General features: G+C 45.6%; 1 protein-coding gene across 1 annotated transcript in view; it reads right to left on the bottom strand.

The window, feature by feature from the left end:
• Positions 1 to 11,204, bottom strand: part of CIDEB (cell death inducing DFFA like effector b) — a 67,471-nt gene extending 56,267 nt beyond the window's left edge. Inside the window, exons 1-2 of the mRNA XM_086954633.1 lie at positions 10,923 to 11,204; positions 2,051 to 2,195 (exon numbers count right to left, since the gene is read on the bottom strand). Of these exons, the coding sequence (XP_086810759.1) occupies positions 2,051 to 2,195; positions 10,923 to 10,972 (195 nt within the window). The 5' untranslated portion in view covers positions 10,973 to 11,204. The remainder of the gene's footprint in view (positions 1 to 2,050; positions 2,196 to 10,922) is intronic.
• Between the last annotated feature and the right edge of the window lie 5,105 nt (positions 11,205 to 16,309).

The following is a 16,309-nucleotide window of genomic DNA, read 5'->3' as shown; positions in this document are numbered from 1 at the left end:
CAGACTGACTGCAGGCTGGCTGGGGAAGAATCACAGCACAGGGCAGGTTCCTGGCTGCCTGTTGACCCCAAGGAAGCCAGCGTGGCTGGGTGCTATTTTGATAATGGCTTCCATGCAACTGAGGAAAGGTGGACTTTTAAGGGTCCGGTTTTCCTAACATTTTGAGAGACCACTTTGAATGTGAGTGGCTTATAAACTTGGGCCACAACAGACACTGTTTCTGAATAAAACTTGGGCTGTGACCTCTGTCTTCTTCAAAGAAGTAGGGAATCTACTCTTGTAGCGTGGAAACGTTGTGCTGCTGCGGTGAGGTAAAAGACACAGAGGGTAAACTGAATGATTTGCCACCTTATTTCAATCCTAAGGCTCCAGGCTGGTGCAGCGACACAAGACGTGCTACTCTACCCACCCCTACCACAACCTAAGCTTGCTGAATCTCATCAAGTTCCCCGGAGAGAAAGTGAATTCTGCATGACTTTATCCACCACGTGAGATAAGTATAGTGCCAAGAAGCCTTCAGGGTGGACTGCTGTGCAAGCTGTAGGTCGCCCAAGGTCATTTACCCTCACCCCTGGACCTTGTATCTTTCCAAAGTGTAAGGTGCAGAGCAACTGTTGTACTCAGGCCTATCATGTTGGCTTTAGCACCTGTACTGCACTGGCAGGTGGGGGCTGTACCCCCTCGTACCCTCTGTGTAAGAGGGTGACAGAATATCTAACTGCATCTCCACAACCACGAGAGTTAAGGATTCTGTTTACTCTGATACGAGTTGCTGTAGTCTCTGCTGGTGCGCAGGGTTCACTCCCACAAGAGTGCACTCAGCACTCTTTCGGTAGCCATTCCTACAGATGCTGTTGCGTGTACCGATGCTGTGGCAAGTACCTGTGTGTGGCATGTACCGTCGCTGTGGCATGTACCGATGCTGTGGCATGTACCGATGCTGTGGCATGTACCAGTGTTGTGGCATGTACCGATGCTGTGGCATGATGTACCGATGTTGTGGCATGTACCGTCGCTGTGGCATGTACCGATGCTGTGGCATGTACCGAATCTGTGGCATGTACAGAATCTGTGACATGTACCAACACTGTGGCATGTACCGATGCTGTTGCATGTACCGATGCTGTGGCATGTACCGAATCTGTGGCATGTACAGAATCTGTGACATGTACCAACACTGTGGCATGTACCGATGCTGTTGCATGTACCAACACTGTGGCGTGTACCGATGTTGTGGCATGTACCGACGCTGTGTCATGTACCGATGCTGTTACATGTACTGACACTGGCATGTACCGATGTTGTGGCATGTACCTACGCTGAGGCGTGTGCCAATACTGTGCCATATACCGATCCTGTGGCATGTACTGATGCTGTGGCATGTACCGACGCTGTGGCGTGTGGTGATGCTGTGGCATATGCCGGTGCTGTGGCATGTGCCAATGCTGTGGCATTTACCGACGCTGTGGCATGTCCCGGCGCTGTGGCATTACACTTGAACCTCATGTGTTCTGAATGTAATCTGATGCATAATGTGTGCAGAAAGGACTTTATTGCGAGAACACTCACTCCTCAATCAGATGCTGCGGGTAGACTTGTCCCTTGTTTGGCACACAGACAGAGAGAACAGAGAAGAAACAGAACGCTATTGAATAACACAGTGGAAAGAATAACATGGTGGTCTGAAAAAGTATGTTAACTAAGCAACTGTAGGTGACTGGAATGAAATCCTGTGTCTTTACATGAAGTTAAAAAACTGACTAAACAATATATTGGAATGTATTAATTTATTTTAATTTTAATTAAATATTTTAATGTTCTATTCCGTGTGCTCGGATTTTCCACTCTCACTACACGGATCCTGTAGTTGCACGGACAATGGCAAGACTTGTTACAAGAACGAGCTTGTTAACCTTGAATCACATTGAACTCTACTGCCTAATAATAATTCATTGAGGTGTGTTGGTGCTGCCAGGACTCCTCTTCTGGCAATGACGGCGTTACCCCCTGTGGCTTTCGGACACAATCAGGCCACAATGGTGGCACTCACCTTTGCATGAAGCTCCCGCAGCGTGCCTGCAGTGACCCCCTTCTTGGTGCTTCGATTGTGCGTGCACACACGGAACGGCCTTTGGGGTGGGGTGGGTGGAGCCCAAACCCTTTTTGTTAATTCTGAACTGACAGAAGAGACAGACCTACAATGCAAAAACACAAAACTCTTTAGAAGAGTGAAGACCTACAACACACACCAAGGAAAAGGAGATGTTATTTAGCATCCTGGAGACCGCAGTTGGCTGAATATAGGCATAAAGACAGAACGATGTGGGAGTACGTGTAAGATTAACCTGTGTTTAGAGGTCAATGAGAGGTCATGGAAGCAGGATCTTTGGCATAGAACATAGAATTAAATATTACTATTAAACTATTGAGCAGCTGCTGCAATTAGATGTGTGTAGTGTTTCTAATAAACTACCTTTGCAAACATCTTTGAAGCCTTACATTGTAAGCGGACCACTACCTCTGTCAGCAACGTCAGTCAAACAGGCAACACAGCTTATGGAAGGTGGAGCCAGTCTGCAAAGGACCGCGGTGGTGCAACGGTTTATGGACGGAGGAGCCACTCTGCAAGAGACCGCGGTGGTGCAACAGCTTATGGCAGGTGGAGCCACCCTCCAAGGGACCGCGGTTGTGCAACAGTTTATGGAAGGTGGTGCCAGTCTGCAAGGGACCGCGGTGGTGCAACAGCTTATGGCAGGTGGAGCCACCGTGCAAGGGACCGCGGTGGTGCAACAGCTTATGGCAGGTGGAGCCACCCTGCAAGGGACCGCGGTGGTCCACTGGTTTATGAAAGGTGGTACCACTCTGCAAGGGACTACAGTGGTGCAAAAGCTTATGGAAGGCAGCACAAGGCAGCTCACATGGAAAAAGCACAAATTAGGGAAACACTGCATTTCTCCTCTTTCCACCAAGTTAAGTACAGGTTTTCCCGCGGCAGGCACCGCGCGGTACCTGCCGCTTTGTGCATGCAAAGGGAAGACATGCATATCTAACCGCGCGGCGGGTGCTGCTTCATGCAGCACCCGCCGCAATGTTCAGTATACGGGATGTGACCGCCAGGGTGGAGGTCACATCCTGATTCCGAGGGAGGGAACGCCGCTGCCCCTGCAGACAGTCCCTCCACCTCGGGGGTGGCGGACGGACGCAGGTCTGTCCGCCATCCTAATGGGCGCCTATTTGAGGAGCTACTGTGGTGATGTACTAATTACTTGTTGATCTTAGTGAACACAACAGCATTACATTACCACGTATCTTTGTGCAATCACCACAGAGTGGAGTGTAGAGTGGGGAGCAACAACAATTTGAGGTTCTGCCATTGACAGAAGGCGCTGCGCCATGCAACCTGTATTCTGTACCACAGTGCCTTAGGGAAGGCCCGGCAAGGGTGGTCTGCACTTGGACAGCCAAGGAGATGTTTATCATGCATAGCAGCACACCATCAGGGGTTTTCCCTTAGTGTCTTTGATGCATACCGGGATATTATCAGAGGGGACGTGAACCCTTCAATTTACTCTAAGCATCGCCCATTTGTGATAGTTGTGAATGAGGGAGAACAGAAGGAAAATGGTTCAGCAACTCAAAATCCAAGCATGTGGGGTTGTGGTGGCATAGGTTCTTCCAGAAGGTTCAGCTGCAAAGAAAACCACAACCTTGCGCACTTTGGCGGCCACCAAGCTTGGTTCCAGCAGGTCGGCCGTTTGGGCCTGGCCCACCCAAACATGACCTTCGGCCCTCCCAGTCGGCAGAAGAAGCCATAAGGAATGGCAAAAGAGGCCAAGTGGACTGCCAAACGTTGCAATGCTTTTACATTTTATTTACAATAATTATTAGTCTGGGGTAGCGTCGTCACCTTTCCAAAAGAAAAATACCAGCCAATTTTAATCGTTTTAAGAATGTACAAAGGCATGGACATTATACTAAATATAAATAGGAATACAATTGAATATATATACATTTGTAACATGACTTTTCTGTCTCTATTTACTATATTTATTACTCACGAATCGTTGCAGTTCTAAATCACATTTAAAAGTGCTTAATATTTATATTTGCTGTTTGAAATATGTACAGATAAAATACTGACTTTAGGTGATTTTGCTTATTTTTGTACCAGCCGGGACATTAAAATACCGGTGATGCCAATAGAATATCGGCACGGTGGCAACCCTAGTGAGGTGTAATTAAGGAAACTCTAGAGCACATTTTAAAGTGCATTGTTTTTATAAATACTGTTGCAAGTATGCACTGTTAAGGGGACAAATGCTGACTTAGGGCGCCGCGATTTTCTCTATTTTTATACTGGCTGACACATTAAAATATTCATGGCGAAAGAAAACGGCCCTGTGGCAACCCTACCTCATGTCTGAGGCAAGCTGCATTTGGGCGGTGTGTAGTGGGGGAGTGATCACAGGATGTTACCTGCCAATGATGTAGCAACCAGGGCCATGCGCGTTGTTTTGCACCTCAATTATGTAACATAACATGTATATTTGTAAAGTTCACGTTCACCCAAGTGTATCCTGGCACTTAATAACAGATAATTATTGTTACCCAATTCAATGGTACTCATTTTATTGACCTCGCAAGGATGAAAGGCTGAGTGGACCAGCCAGGATTTGAACATGTGACCATGAGTTCGAACACAGTCCCCTACTAGAGTGGACATATTAGACCACCAGACCACGCTGTTTCAGTTTGAGGATTTTGAGGGTCTTTATGTATTTTAGTCTGTGTATGATGCATGCAGTAATATATTGCAGGATGTGGCATGCATTATACTATTCCCATAGTGGCAATGCATGCCTCATTGCATAAGCAGCCACAAGGGAATCATAGATGTCTGACCATTATCTAAGAATAAATGTGGAAGTACAACGCCTACTAGGGTATGTGTGTCTATCTGTTCTCTGCCAGAAGGTGTCGTAAAATAAATAATCAGTTCCTCTCCTTTAAGGTATTGTTCTGGGCTGAATTTATTCTCACAACTACAGCAAGGTTACAAATGAGAGCATTTCATATTCTGATATCTTGTGCAAGTACATTCCCAGGTTACAGTCAGAGTAAGTAATTGTTATTGTTTAGTTAATTAAAACTCACAATATAAAAACATAATTGATACATTTAAAAACCACAAAAAATCTATCCTTCTTTCAATTTGTACAGCAAGTTATATATTATATTAGAGTATATAATCTTTTATGTTGAGCTTGCCGATAATACAATGTGAGTGGAAGACAGCACCCAGTTCTCAGTTCTGATGTCAAGGGGGAGCACCGTCCAGCCATGTGCCCTTTTAGCCACTTTTCTTTGTCTTCTGCAATAGATGTCATTCTTGTTACTTTTGTCCCAACGTTTTTGTAATTCTGGTGAGCTATGGTGGCTGCCAAAAGGTTAGTTAGTCGCAATCTTGTTCGGGAATCGAGCAGATACTCCCTGGCAGGTGATTTTTCGCAGCATGACAGTTCTCTCCAAATGTGTGAGTTAAGAGTTTCTGGTTCAGCGCCCCTGATCTTATGAAAGTTTTTATATATCCCCTCGACTGATTGTTTATGTAGACCAAATTCTAAGCATATTTGGGCGGGGGACACGTAGGTCGTTATATGAAAAATTGCTCCGCAAGCAAAGCTGATTGTTTTATCCAGGGCCATTACATCTCTGCCTCACATGGATTTGCTCCCATATAATAGCATTGGTTGTAGTTTTGCTTGAATAACCTGTCGGAATGGGTCGAGGGTGAAGTCTGGTAGGACTTTTCTCAAAGGCTTCATTGCTAAGGAGCTTGTGATGCCCTTCCGTCGCAGGGCCTCCAGTTGGGGTTTGTATGAGCCTCTGCTATCCAATAAGACTCTGAGGTATTTGTAGTTGATTACTAGGTCTAGCTTTGCCCATCCAAATACCAGTTAATCTTTTTCCTCCTATGATAATTCACGGTCATGATTTTTGTTTTCTTTAAATTGATATTTAATGCTTTACGTTGTGAAAAATTGTTAGTGGTATTCAGGGAGTGTTGCAGGCCAATTGGTGTACGACTTATTGACACCAGATCGTCTGCATATAAAAGGTTGGACAGGGGCATTTTTCCCAATCTTAGGGCATGTGATTTGCTCTTGTCAAGTTCCCCAGGAAGGTCAGCCATGAAGAGGTTAAAGAGCAAGGGTGGTAGAACGCACTCTTGTTTTAGTCCTTTGGAGGTGTTGATTCGCCTTGAGAGGTGCGTCCCAGCTCCCAGCTTGATCTTGACCCCGGTGTCAGTGTGTAGTAATATCAATTGGTTTAGGAGGGCTTTTGGAATCCCCCACATTTCCAATTTCTGCCATAGTTTGGCATGGACTACGTGATCCAATGCTGCGCTATAGTCTATGCAGCATAACAATAGCGGATATTTTGCTGCTTTGGCCGTATCCATCATCATAGCTGGCGTCATAATGTTAGTAGTGGTTCCCAGTCCTCTACAGGAGCCGGTCTGGTTTATGGGGATGATGGATTTTCATGAGGCCCAAGATGTTAATTCTTCCAGGATCATTCCTGTATAGTACTTGGCTTCTTTGTCGATTAGGGTGACAGTTCGGTAATTGTTGGTATTGCTCTTGTCACCCTGCTTATAGATTGGACAGATCGTCGATCCTTTCCATGATTTCGGGATTGTTTGTGTTTCTTGTATGTCCTTGAAGACTGGAACAAGTGCTTTGCTCCAATAATCTACGTCATGTTTGTACAGTATTGGTAGTATTCTGTTGGGGCCTGTGGCTCTTTCTAGCTTTCCTTGGGCTATTTGTTTCTTGGTCTGTGATGCTATCTTCGTTGCTATTCAGTGGTGATTCTGGGCCTGCTGCCATTTCGACCCTAAGGTGCTGTTGTCTATTTGGGGTTGCTTCGTTGCTTAGTCCCTAGATTGGTTTATGTCTGGTTTTTTCCTTGGATGATATACCTCTGTCCCTTAGGGAGGTCTGAGTTTCTTCCCCAGCCGTGTGGTCACTGAGTATAAATGTGAGTGAGAAAAAAAAGGGAATGAAAAACAGTAAGAGTATGTCAGTGAGAATGAATGAGTATGACGTGAACAACGAGTGAGAGTGAGTGGCAGTGAAGGAGCACAACTGTGAGTGAGAATGAATGAGTGCATGTTAGTGAGAATAAATGAGAGTGTGATTGTGGATGAGTGAATATAAGTGAAAATGTGGTGTTATGCTTGTGAGTATGCCCTTGAGTCAGGCTTGCTGAAGGTAATTTGTGACTTAAAGAGACACCCATGGTAAAATTCTGGTACTGGCACACTAGATGCAGTTCTTTGTACGACAAGCATGTAAAATATGAGGACGCCTATGACAAAATGCTGGCATTGGCATACTGGATGTAATTCGTGGCATAGGGGCAACTTTGGAAAATTGATGGCATACAAAAGAAAATTCTTGGTATTGTAGTCACTGTGTCAAATTGCTGGCACACCAAAGGTAATTTTTGGTGTGAATTAGGACAACCATGTTATATAGGACGTTTATAAGAGGGGGCAATTATTGTATTTTAGTGTAATTGCATCTATATAGCGCTTACTACCCCTGATGAGGCGTCAAATCGCTTTTTCGGCGAGTAGCATGTTACCGGGGAATTGATAAAGGATTAGTGGTAAATTAGTATAGTGAAAATATGAAAGTAATTTGAGTGGTGGATACGTTAGTCTGTTATTTGGATTGAGAAGGATAGTGACAACGTGCTGGCCCTAATATACTAGGGATACTTTTGATTTAGGATCACCCAAGTCAAGTCAAGTCATAAGATTTGTATAGCGCACTACATACCCAGAGGGTTTCAAGGCGCTTAGGAAGGGGAGGAGGATTATTTGTCAAATATCCACGTTTTAAGCTGCTTTCTGAACGCTAGGTGATTCTGGGTGAGGCGAAGGTAAGCGGGGAGTGAGTTCCATGTTTTAGCAGCCAGGAATGAGAAGGATCTGCCTCCCATGGTGGTCTTGTTGATGCGAGGTACAGTGGCGAAGGCTTGGCTGGAAGAGCGAAGTTGGCGGGAGGGGGTGTAGAAGGACAGTCGGGAGTTGAGGCAATCTGGTCCGATGTCGTAGAGTGATTTGTGTGCGTGGGTGAGCAGTCAGAAAGTGATCCTCTTATTGACGGGTAGCCAGTGTAGCCATACGGTAAACCCATGGTTTATGGATGGTACTAATGGCAAAGTTCTGTATGTCATTTTTGGACTTAAGGGTCACATTTGGCATATGTGGAGCACCAATGAAAATATACTGTATTTGGCACAATTGAGGTATTTCTTGTCAAATGGCAACACATCTTGCACATTTGGCGAAAAATGTTGTGAACTCTTGGGAACACCAGGATAAATTGGCCTAGCATATCATGAAAGACTTCAATATTTAATGAGAGCAGAGCATATGGCTTTTTATGAAATGTATGTAAAAAAAACTGCTTTAAAATGCACTATCTGGTTCCATTTTTCAAAATGTTCATCAGGGAGACGTCCCGTAACCCTCGCTAGAAGATATCATGCTCACTCGCTTCACTTTCTGCAATTCAGGGCAAGTATTACAGACCACCACTTTTTTTTAAAAATCACCAGCCGCGACTCCAAGAAGAGCATGCAAACAGTATCTTCATGGGCACTGTTTACTTTTTGCTGCTTCCACTGGGACTGGAATATCATACGTTAGATTTTGTAAGATTAATAAATTCAGCAGTGCAATGTGCAATCTTCTGATCAAATAAAACAATTAGCTAAAAAACAAACTTTTTTAAAACAATTTGTTGCAATGTTTCATTATTGTGAATGCATGAAAAATGAATTGTCTGAATAAAATCTTCGCCTTCGTGCTTCACATGAGTGTAACCTTGCAGGTGATCTTAAATCAAAATGTATTAACAGTAAAGAATAGGCCAAAAAAAAGAATTTACATATTAAAAAATGGTCAACTTTACATTAATTAATACATGTAAACATAACTACTATTGTGTTATTCAAATCCCTGTTTTTCTCGCCCTGTGATTTATCAATACGTTTCTTATTGCAGTATACCATAGGGAAACTATTAAATAATGACAGTTTGAATTATAAAAACATGTAGGTTCCCAGTGCTGTTGTATGTTTGGTGGTACTCTATCCTCTTCAGATGAACACATAATTTTTAATGTAATACTAAGAGAAACGGTTAATGATCCCCTTGCATATGACGTCAGCACCCTAATGCAAGTGGTACCTAAAACATACATTTTTCTCTGTTGTGTTATTTTATTAGCCATACTTTTATTAAAACTTCAGCATTGTCAATTATTGTGATGTCATAAGGGTTAAGGTCATGTGACATCACTTCGTAACAAGATGGAGGGTCAAAGTCATATGATTTCACTTCTTGTGATGTTATTAAGGTCAAGGACGTGTGATGTCTTTTCCGCTACCCCAGACATTTTGGTGAATCGATGGCCATGTGTAGCTCTAGGGCTTGTAGTCTACCTTCAGAATTGTTATAAATTGGGCCTGCATTGGTCCAACGGATCTCACCCTTGGCCCGTCCAGATAAAAATTCCTGGAACCGGGTCTGGCGACCACGCAGAATTACAGAGAAGGTCAGGTTGACATAAGGGACCAAGTTAGAAACAAAGGAAATGCAAGCTAGGGCCACACCAGTAGAACAGGAGAGCCTGGTGCACAGTATCCGTACCAGGTGAGACCATGATGTGTTTTCACCATACCGAACACACAGGTGGACGCCCAGAAGAACGTGAAACTGGTGACGCTTCCAATCAGAGCTGAACCCATGGAGAAAGGGTCGTTCGCCAGCTGTCCCGGCAGATTTCAGCAATTTTGGTTCATGTCCTGGTTCTTAGAGCGGGCCAACTAAAAACCAGTAATGGGGCACCTTTTGGATGTTCTAAAGCTGTGCTAGTTAGCAGCTGTTGTAAGTTAGAACTTTAATTAACAGGTATGATGCTAGCTTCAGAAATTACATTTTATTTATTTTCTTAATGCCTCTTATGTGTTCCTATGTTGATGAGAGCTTTCATTCTGCACCCCTCCATTGAAGTAAAATTGTAGTCCTTCTTCTATTTTTGCAAAATGTCCCAGTTTTTGATTCTCAAGATCTGGTCACCGTACATAGAGAGGACCGAGAGAGATGAAATGTGTGGCTGATTGAGAAACAGGAGGGCACGGGCAGAGCTGTCGCATAACTCTCTGAAACTTCACTAGGGGTCTCATAGGTACCTACACCAAGATGAGCAATCCCCAACATGTACTAACAAGGTATGATTTCAAGCACCCCCTTTAGAGCATGGAAGATGTATTCCACCGACATTCACATATAGCAAAGCCAATGGAGAGGATTCAAGAACACACAGGCCCTCTCTGACATCACACACAACCCTAAAGAAAAAAAATCTCCCTGTTAAACATACCCATGCATAATGTTGCTTATGTTACCAGTACCTCCCTTGCTCAACCCCCTGACCGATTCTCATAGTGAGGGGCGGTGTAATGGGACAGCCAGAGATAATATAAAAGGACTCTGGGGGTGTCTTTTAGGAACATCGCCCACGTCCTTCCAGAGGAAGCGGGCAGCAGGCACGATGACGTCATGCAATGAAACAATCATTCTGTATACCTCTCTGACGTCACCCGAGCTGGCAATACCCGAATTAGGTACTAGTTTTGGTTGGGTACTTTAGTTAGGTACTAGTTTTTGATGCGCCGGGACACTCGACTGAGTAGCTGTGCGCTATACAAATGCTTTCATATTCATATTCATAGGAACACCTGTTATTTACAGCGCTCAGAAGTCTGGTACGAAGCGCTAAATGAAAACAATTAAGGGGTGCTTGAGAAATACAAGTCTCTCTAAACAAAGCAAGGCTCACCTGATTAGCGACGCTGGAGAGAGGAATTCTTTGCCTTTAAAATAGTCCATGTCCACGATTGACGCAGCCTCGTCCACGGAGAAGAGAAAGAAGTTCCTGGTCTGGGATAAGAAGCGCTTTTCTCTGAGCCTCCCTCTGTTCTTCTTCGCCACCTCAAGCCGCGGCGCTCCTTGAGACGTTTTGATGTTCACGTGAAGCCTCGGGTACCAAAGTCCGCCGGCACTTGATATTCAGGAGACGTCACGCCGTGACCGTCACGGTCTCATTCCTTTCTAATAGGGCGCACAGATACCTGTTGTTGGGTAATAAACAGGACCTGGACTCTGCCCCTCACAGCGCACAGCAGTCACATCACAGCAAAGTCCAGGGGCCGGAGGGGAGGAAGTGGCCATGATTAAAGAGACAGAGACATGTCAGAGGTCACAATGACTTTTAGCTCGCGCCAAATGTTTCCTAAACCAGAACAAGTTTTGTTATTGAAACAAAATAGTTCAGTGCAGCCTGATGTCCCACCCTGTTCGAAGTGGACGCCTCCTACACAGCATGGTCAAGGTCAAGGACTGGAACCAGGGCAATATTAGACCAAATACAGCGGTCATCTAGGGAAGGGGAGCCAAGTCTAGACCAAACAAATGTAAAATAAAAACAAACATTGGCAAAGCTAATAGGCTTCACCTATAAATGAGATACTGGCTTTGGCAATGTGGTTTTACCTTACTGTACATCAGTGTGGCTACTGCTCAGCATGGATAGACGTTAGTGGCGTGGAGTGTCCTAGAGGGGAGTTGAGGGAGTAGAGTGTTGTAGACTGGATTTGTGGAGGTAGAGTGTCATAAAGTGAAACAGGTGGAGTAGAGTGTCATAGAATTAAGTAGAGGGGAGTAGAGTTCAGTGGTTCAGTGGCAGAGAGTGGCAGAGTGCAGTGTCGTAGAGTGGAGTGGCGTGGAAAGAAGTGGAGTGGATTGGATTGGGGCAGAGTAGGTTGAATCGAGCAGAGTGAGTTGAATTGAAGTGGGTGTACTAGATGGGGTAGATTGGGTTGGAGGGAGGTATATTGAAATGGATAGATTAGATTGGTTTGGGAGGGCTGGATTGGGGTGGGGTGGATGGGGTTAGAGTAGTGTTTCTGGTTTGGAGTCGGGTGAATTAGTGTGGAATGGAGGGGTTTGGATAGGACTGGAGTGGAGGGAGGTGGGCTGGATTGGATTGTGGTGGATTGGACTGAGTGGGTGGATTGGAGACGAGTATGGTGGATTGCAGTATAGTGAGTGAGCTGGATGGATTTAATTGAGTGGGGAGGACTGAACTGAAGTGGGGTGGATTGCAGTGGGGTGGACTGGATGGGGTGGATTAGGTTGGAGTGGGTGGTTTGGAATGGGATGGGGTGGATTGGATTGGTGTGAGGTGCATTGGAGTGGGGTGAATGTGATTGGTATGGGGTGGATTGGAATGGGGTGGAGTGGGGTAGGGTGGAATGAAGTGGGGTGAATTGGAGTGCGGTGGATTGGATTGGCGTGGGGTGGAGTGGACTGGTGTGAAGTGGAGTAGATTTGAATGCAGTGGGGTAGATTGGTTGGATTGAGGTGAATTGCATTAGGATGGGGTGAACTGTATTGGGGTAGGGTGGATTGGATTGGGGTGGGTGTATTGGAGTGGTGGAGTGTGAGGTGGATTGGAATGGGATAGAATAGATTTGGCTGATTTGGGGTGAATTGAAGTGTGGAAGATTGTTTTGAATTGTAGTAGGGCAGATTGGAATGGGATACATTTTTGGGATTGGAGTGAGGCAGACTGGGGTGAGGCAGACTGTTTTGGATTGACATGGGGCTGATTGGAGTAGGGCAGATTGGAGTGGGTCATATAGATTTGCTTTGCAGTTGGGCACATTGGAGTGGGCACACTGCTTTGACAATGGATTTAGGCCCAGATCTCTGTACCGTGGTGAATGTATGATATTGTTCTGCATCTGTCCATCAATTGCTGTTTTTGCATTTGTCACCCCGAGTGGGACGGGTATGACCAGACATGGGTCCAGTGCTCTCCATACCACTGGAGTCAAGCTATCCTGGCTGATGCAGGGTGAACCCTGAAACCGGTCCTAGGATGCTTGTTTCCAGTCCAGGGAGGGCCTGGCCTGGCAGTTTGGGCTGGACTGTTCACATTAGGCACAGGGTTAAGACTGGTTTGCATATGGCTGGGTTCAAACTGGAATGGCACATTGGGGTGAATGTATGACATTGTTGTGCATTCTGTCCATCAATTGTTGGCTCCTCACTTGGCCAAGGGAGCCATAGAGTATTCATCTCTCAGTCTCACCTAATGCCAGTGGCTGAGTGGATTTATCCTTCCACCTCCACTGGAATGCTTGCATTTAGCTGCATGATGGAATACTTCACAACTATAGCCTACTTTGCCCGTTCCGGATAGCTCCCAACAGAGCAGTATTTAATGTGCTAACACATGCAGTAGAAGGGAGCTATCAGGAATGGACAAAGTAGGCTATAGTTGTGAAGTATACCATCATGCAGCTAAATGCAAGCATTCCAGTGGAGGTGGTAGGATAAATCCACTCAGCCACTGGCATTAGGTGAGAGATGAATACTCTATGGCTCGCTTGGCCAAGAGGGCTACCACTTCCTGGTTGAGTAAGGAGATATGTTCCTCCTTCAGCCTGTCACAAGAGGACAGCATGGGTGGCAGGGTAGTCATGAAGGGGAGGGAGTAGCCCCTTCGGACAATCTGGAGAACTCAGATGTCCGATATTATCGACCTTCAATAGGGTAGGTCATGGCATATTCTGCCTCCCAATGGGTGTCCATGATGGTTGAAGACCAAACTAATGAGGCTTGGAAGTTGTGTCTGCGAGGGAGTGGTGGACTGCCCCGACCTCTAGTTACCTGACATTCGGGATCTGTGGGTACCTCATCCTCGGCCATGCAGGGGTTGGCAAGCTTACATGCTGTCATGGATGGGCAGGTATAGATGCGTCTTGTAGCCCCTTCCATGGCCACAAATGGAGCAAAAGGCATATAAGTGTTGGCAAGTGGCCATGAAAAGGACTAAGGATTTGGCCGTAGCTCTGCTGACCTTGAAGCGCTCTAGCACTGAGTCCACCTTATCTATGAAGATACAGAAGCCATCAACGGGTATGTCCATGAGCAACGCCTGGACATTCCCGAAAAGCCAGTAGTTCTCAACTAGGTGTGGAGCGTAACGGCCACCGACGATGAAACTACTCTGTTTAGTGAGTCAGTTATATCCAGCCGACAGCCTATGGAGTACTTAGCTGCGTCCCTCCCAGCAGCAATAGCCTGAAAGAGTAGGGTTCAGGCCTCCTCCGAGAACATAGAAAGAACCTTTGTGCACATTACCTGATTCTTATTCACATTGGCCTGTGCTCCGTGCCGCTTTCCCTTCCCCGGTCCATCGCGGGTCTTAATCCCCTTTGTGTGGAGGAAGTGGTAACTTCCGGCGGTGGTTGGCGGTCTAGCTCTCAGACCGGGCCCCTCTAGAAAAGGGGCTTGCAGACTGTAGCGCGTAGCGGACACGCATGAAGGTGGTTGCGTTCTATTCGGACACTGCCATGCGCTAGTTGCGAATGCTTTAATCTGTAATTGTGGAAATCTTTTAACCTTTTTAAAAAATAACACTTGATCATTATATACTGTTTGTGCACATTACCTGATTCTTATTCACATTGGCCTGTGCTCCGTGCCGGTTTCCCTTCCCCGGTCCACTGCAGGTCTTAATCCCGTTTGTGTGGAGGGAAGTGGTAACTTCCAGGCGGCGGTTGGCGGTCTAGCTCTCAGACCAGGCCCCACTAGAAATGGAGCATGCAGACCGTAGAGCACAGCGGACGAGCGCAGCAGGCGCGCCAAAGGCAAGCCCGTCTGCGCCTCTCCATGCCAGAACGCTGCCAGGAGCCGAACCCTGGTTGTTCCTTTAAGGAACACAGCCCTCTTACACAACTCTCATATACCAGACAGGAACTGGTGAATCTACACACCAAACTACCTCATGGCTGTAAGATAGAGCCCCGGCCATGCCCTGAAGGGCCCTTCTCTTGCCGAGGCTGCCATTTTCAAACAATTTTTGACCAAACCAGTTGCTCAAATGGTATCCACCCAAAGACCTCCCATAGAGTGTGGAGAAATATGCTGTGTAATATTAGGTCCCTACTAAAACACTCAATTGAAGTTTGGGACCTCGTGTCATCTGTCCAGCCTACAATTGGCTTTTTCACTGAAACCTGGATGAAACCCCATTCGGCCCCCGCCATAGCCCTAAGCCCATAACCAGAAGGATATAAAATGATCAGATTAGATAGGCCTATAAAAACTGGGGGGGCTTAGCTATTGTACACAAAGAAGGCATAAACAGCTCTGTTGTAGATCAACGCTGTAATGCGACTGCAGAGATGCTGATTTTTAGAATGCTTACCTATTCCTTTTAGGTTTGTGTCAGCTTAATGAGGGGCCGACTCACATAGCAGGCCACACCTTGGATATTCTTTTCTCCAACTCTTCTAAGGTCAAGTGCAAACCTCCTCAACAACTCACTTAGTCAGACCACTCAGTCATTAAATTCAATATCCAGTATCTTAATAAGTTTCAAACTCCTATTCAAAGCGTACTGCATCTGCGGAGACAATGGCAGAAGGTGTCAGCAGATAACTTTCAAAGTAGATTCACGAAGCCGCAATTTCTTGTATCAGACCACACTTAGGAAGCCCTGTCAAAATTTAATGCAGCAGTCATTACAGTTATTGACCATTTTACGCTGCTTAAACCCTTTCTGAGTCAACCCAATCGTCCACAAGCTGCCTGGTTTACTCCTCTCTTGCGAAGGCAGAAGCAACTACGCAGGAAGCTGGAAAGAGCATGGCGCTCATCACATAAGGAGAGGGAAAAGTACTGTGCCTCGCTGACCAGCTACCATAAAAATATAAAGGCAGCGCGTGAAACGGACCTTTTGTCTCAGCTGACTCAGGCAGGCAATTCCTCAAAAATATTGCATCAAATCCTCCATTCTTCCACTAATCCAAAAGCATGTGAAAGCTTGGAGACTCCTTCTCAGAAATTGTGTGATAACATTGCCATATTCTTTGCCCAGAAGATTGAATACATATACAAGAAAATAACTGCAGCTGATAACCTATCACAGATTCCTATGACTCTGGTCCATTTGGAAGTGATGAATCAGAATAAGTTAGAGTGCTTTCCCCTTATCACCTTAGCACAGGTAAAAACTTTTACCCATAGAATAAAATCCGGATCTCCTTTGGATCACATCCCAGCTAAATTGATTCCATCCTTGGAGAATCAGCTGTCCCATGTGGTGCAGTCTATTATCAATCTCACTCTCTCAGAGGGACACGTCCCACAGGA

This window comes from Lissotriton vulgaris, chromosome 2_1 (assembly GCF_964263255.1).
Source record: "Lissotriton vulgaris chromosome 2_1, aLisVul1.2, whole genome shotgun sequence".
Taxonomy (NCBI): Eukaryota; Metazoa; Chordata; class Amphibia; order Caudata; family Salamandridae; genus Lissotriton; species Lissotriton vulgaris.
The sequence above is the reverse complement of the archived record's forward strand: the minus strand, read 5'-3'. Positions and strand labels throughout refer to the sequence as shown.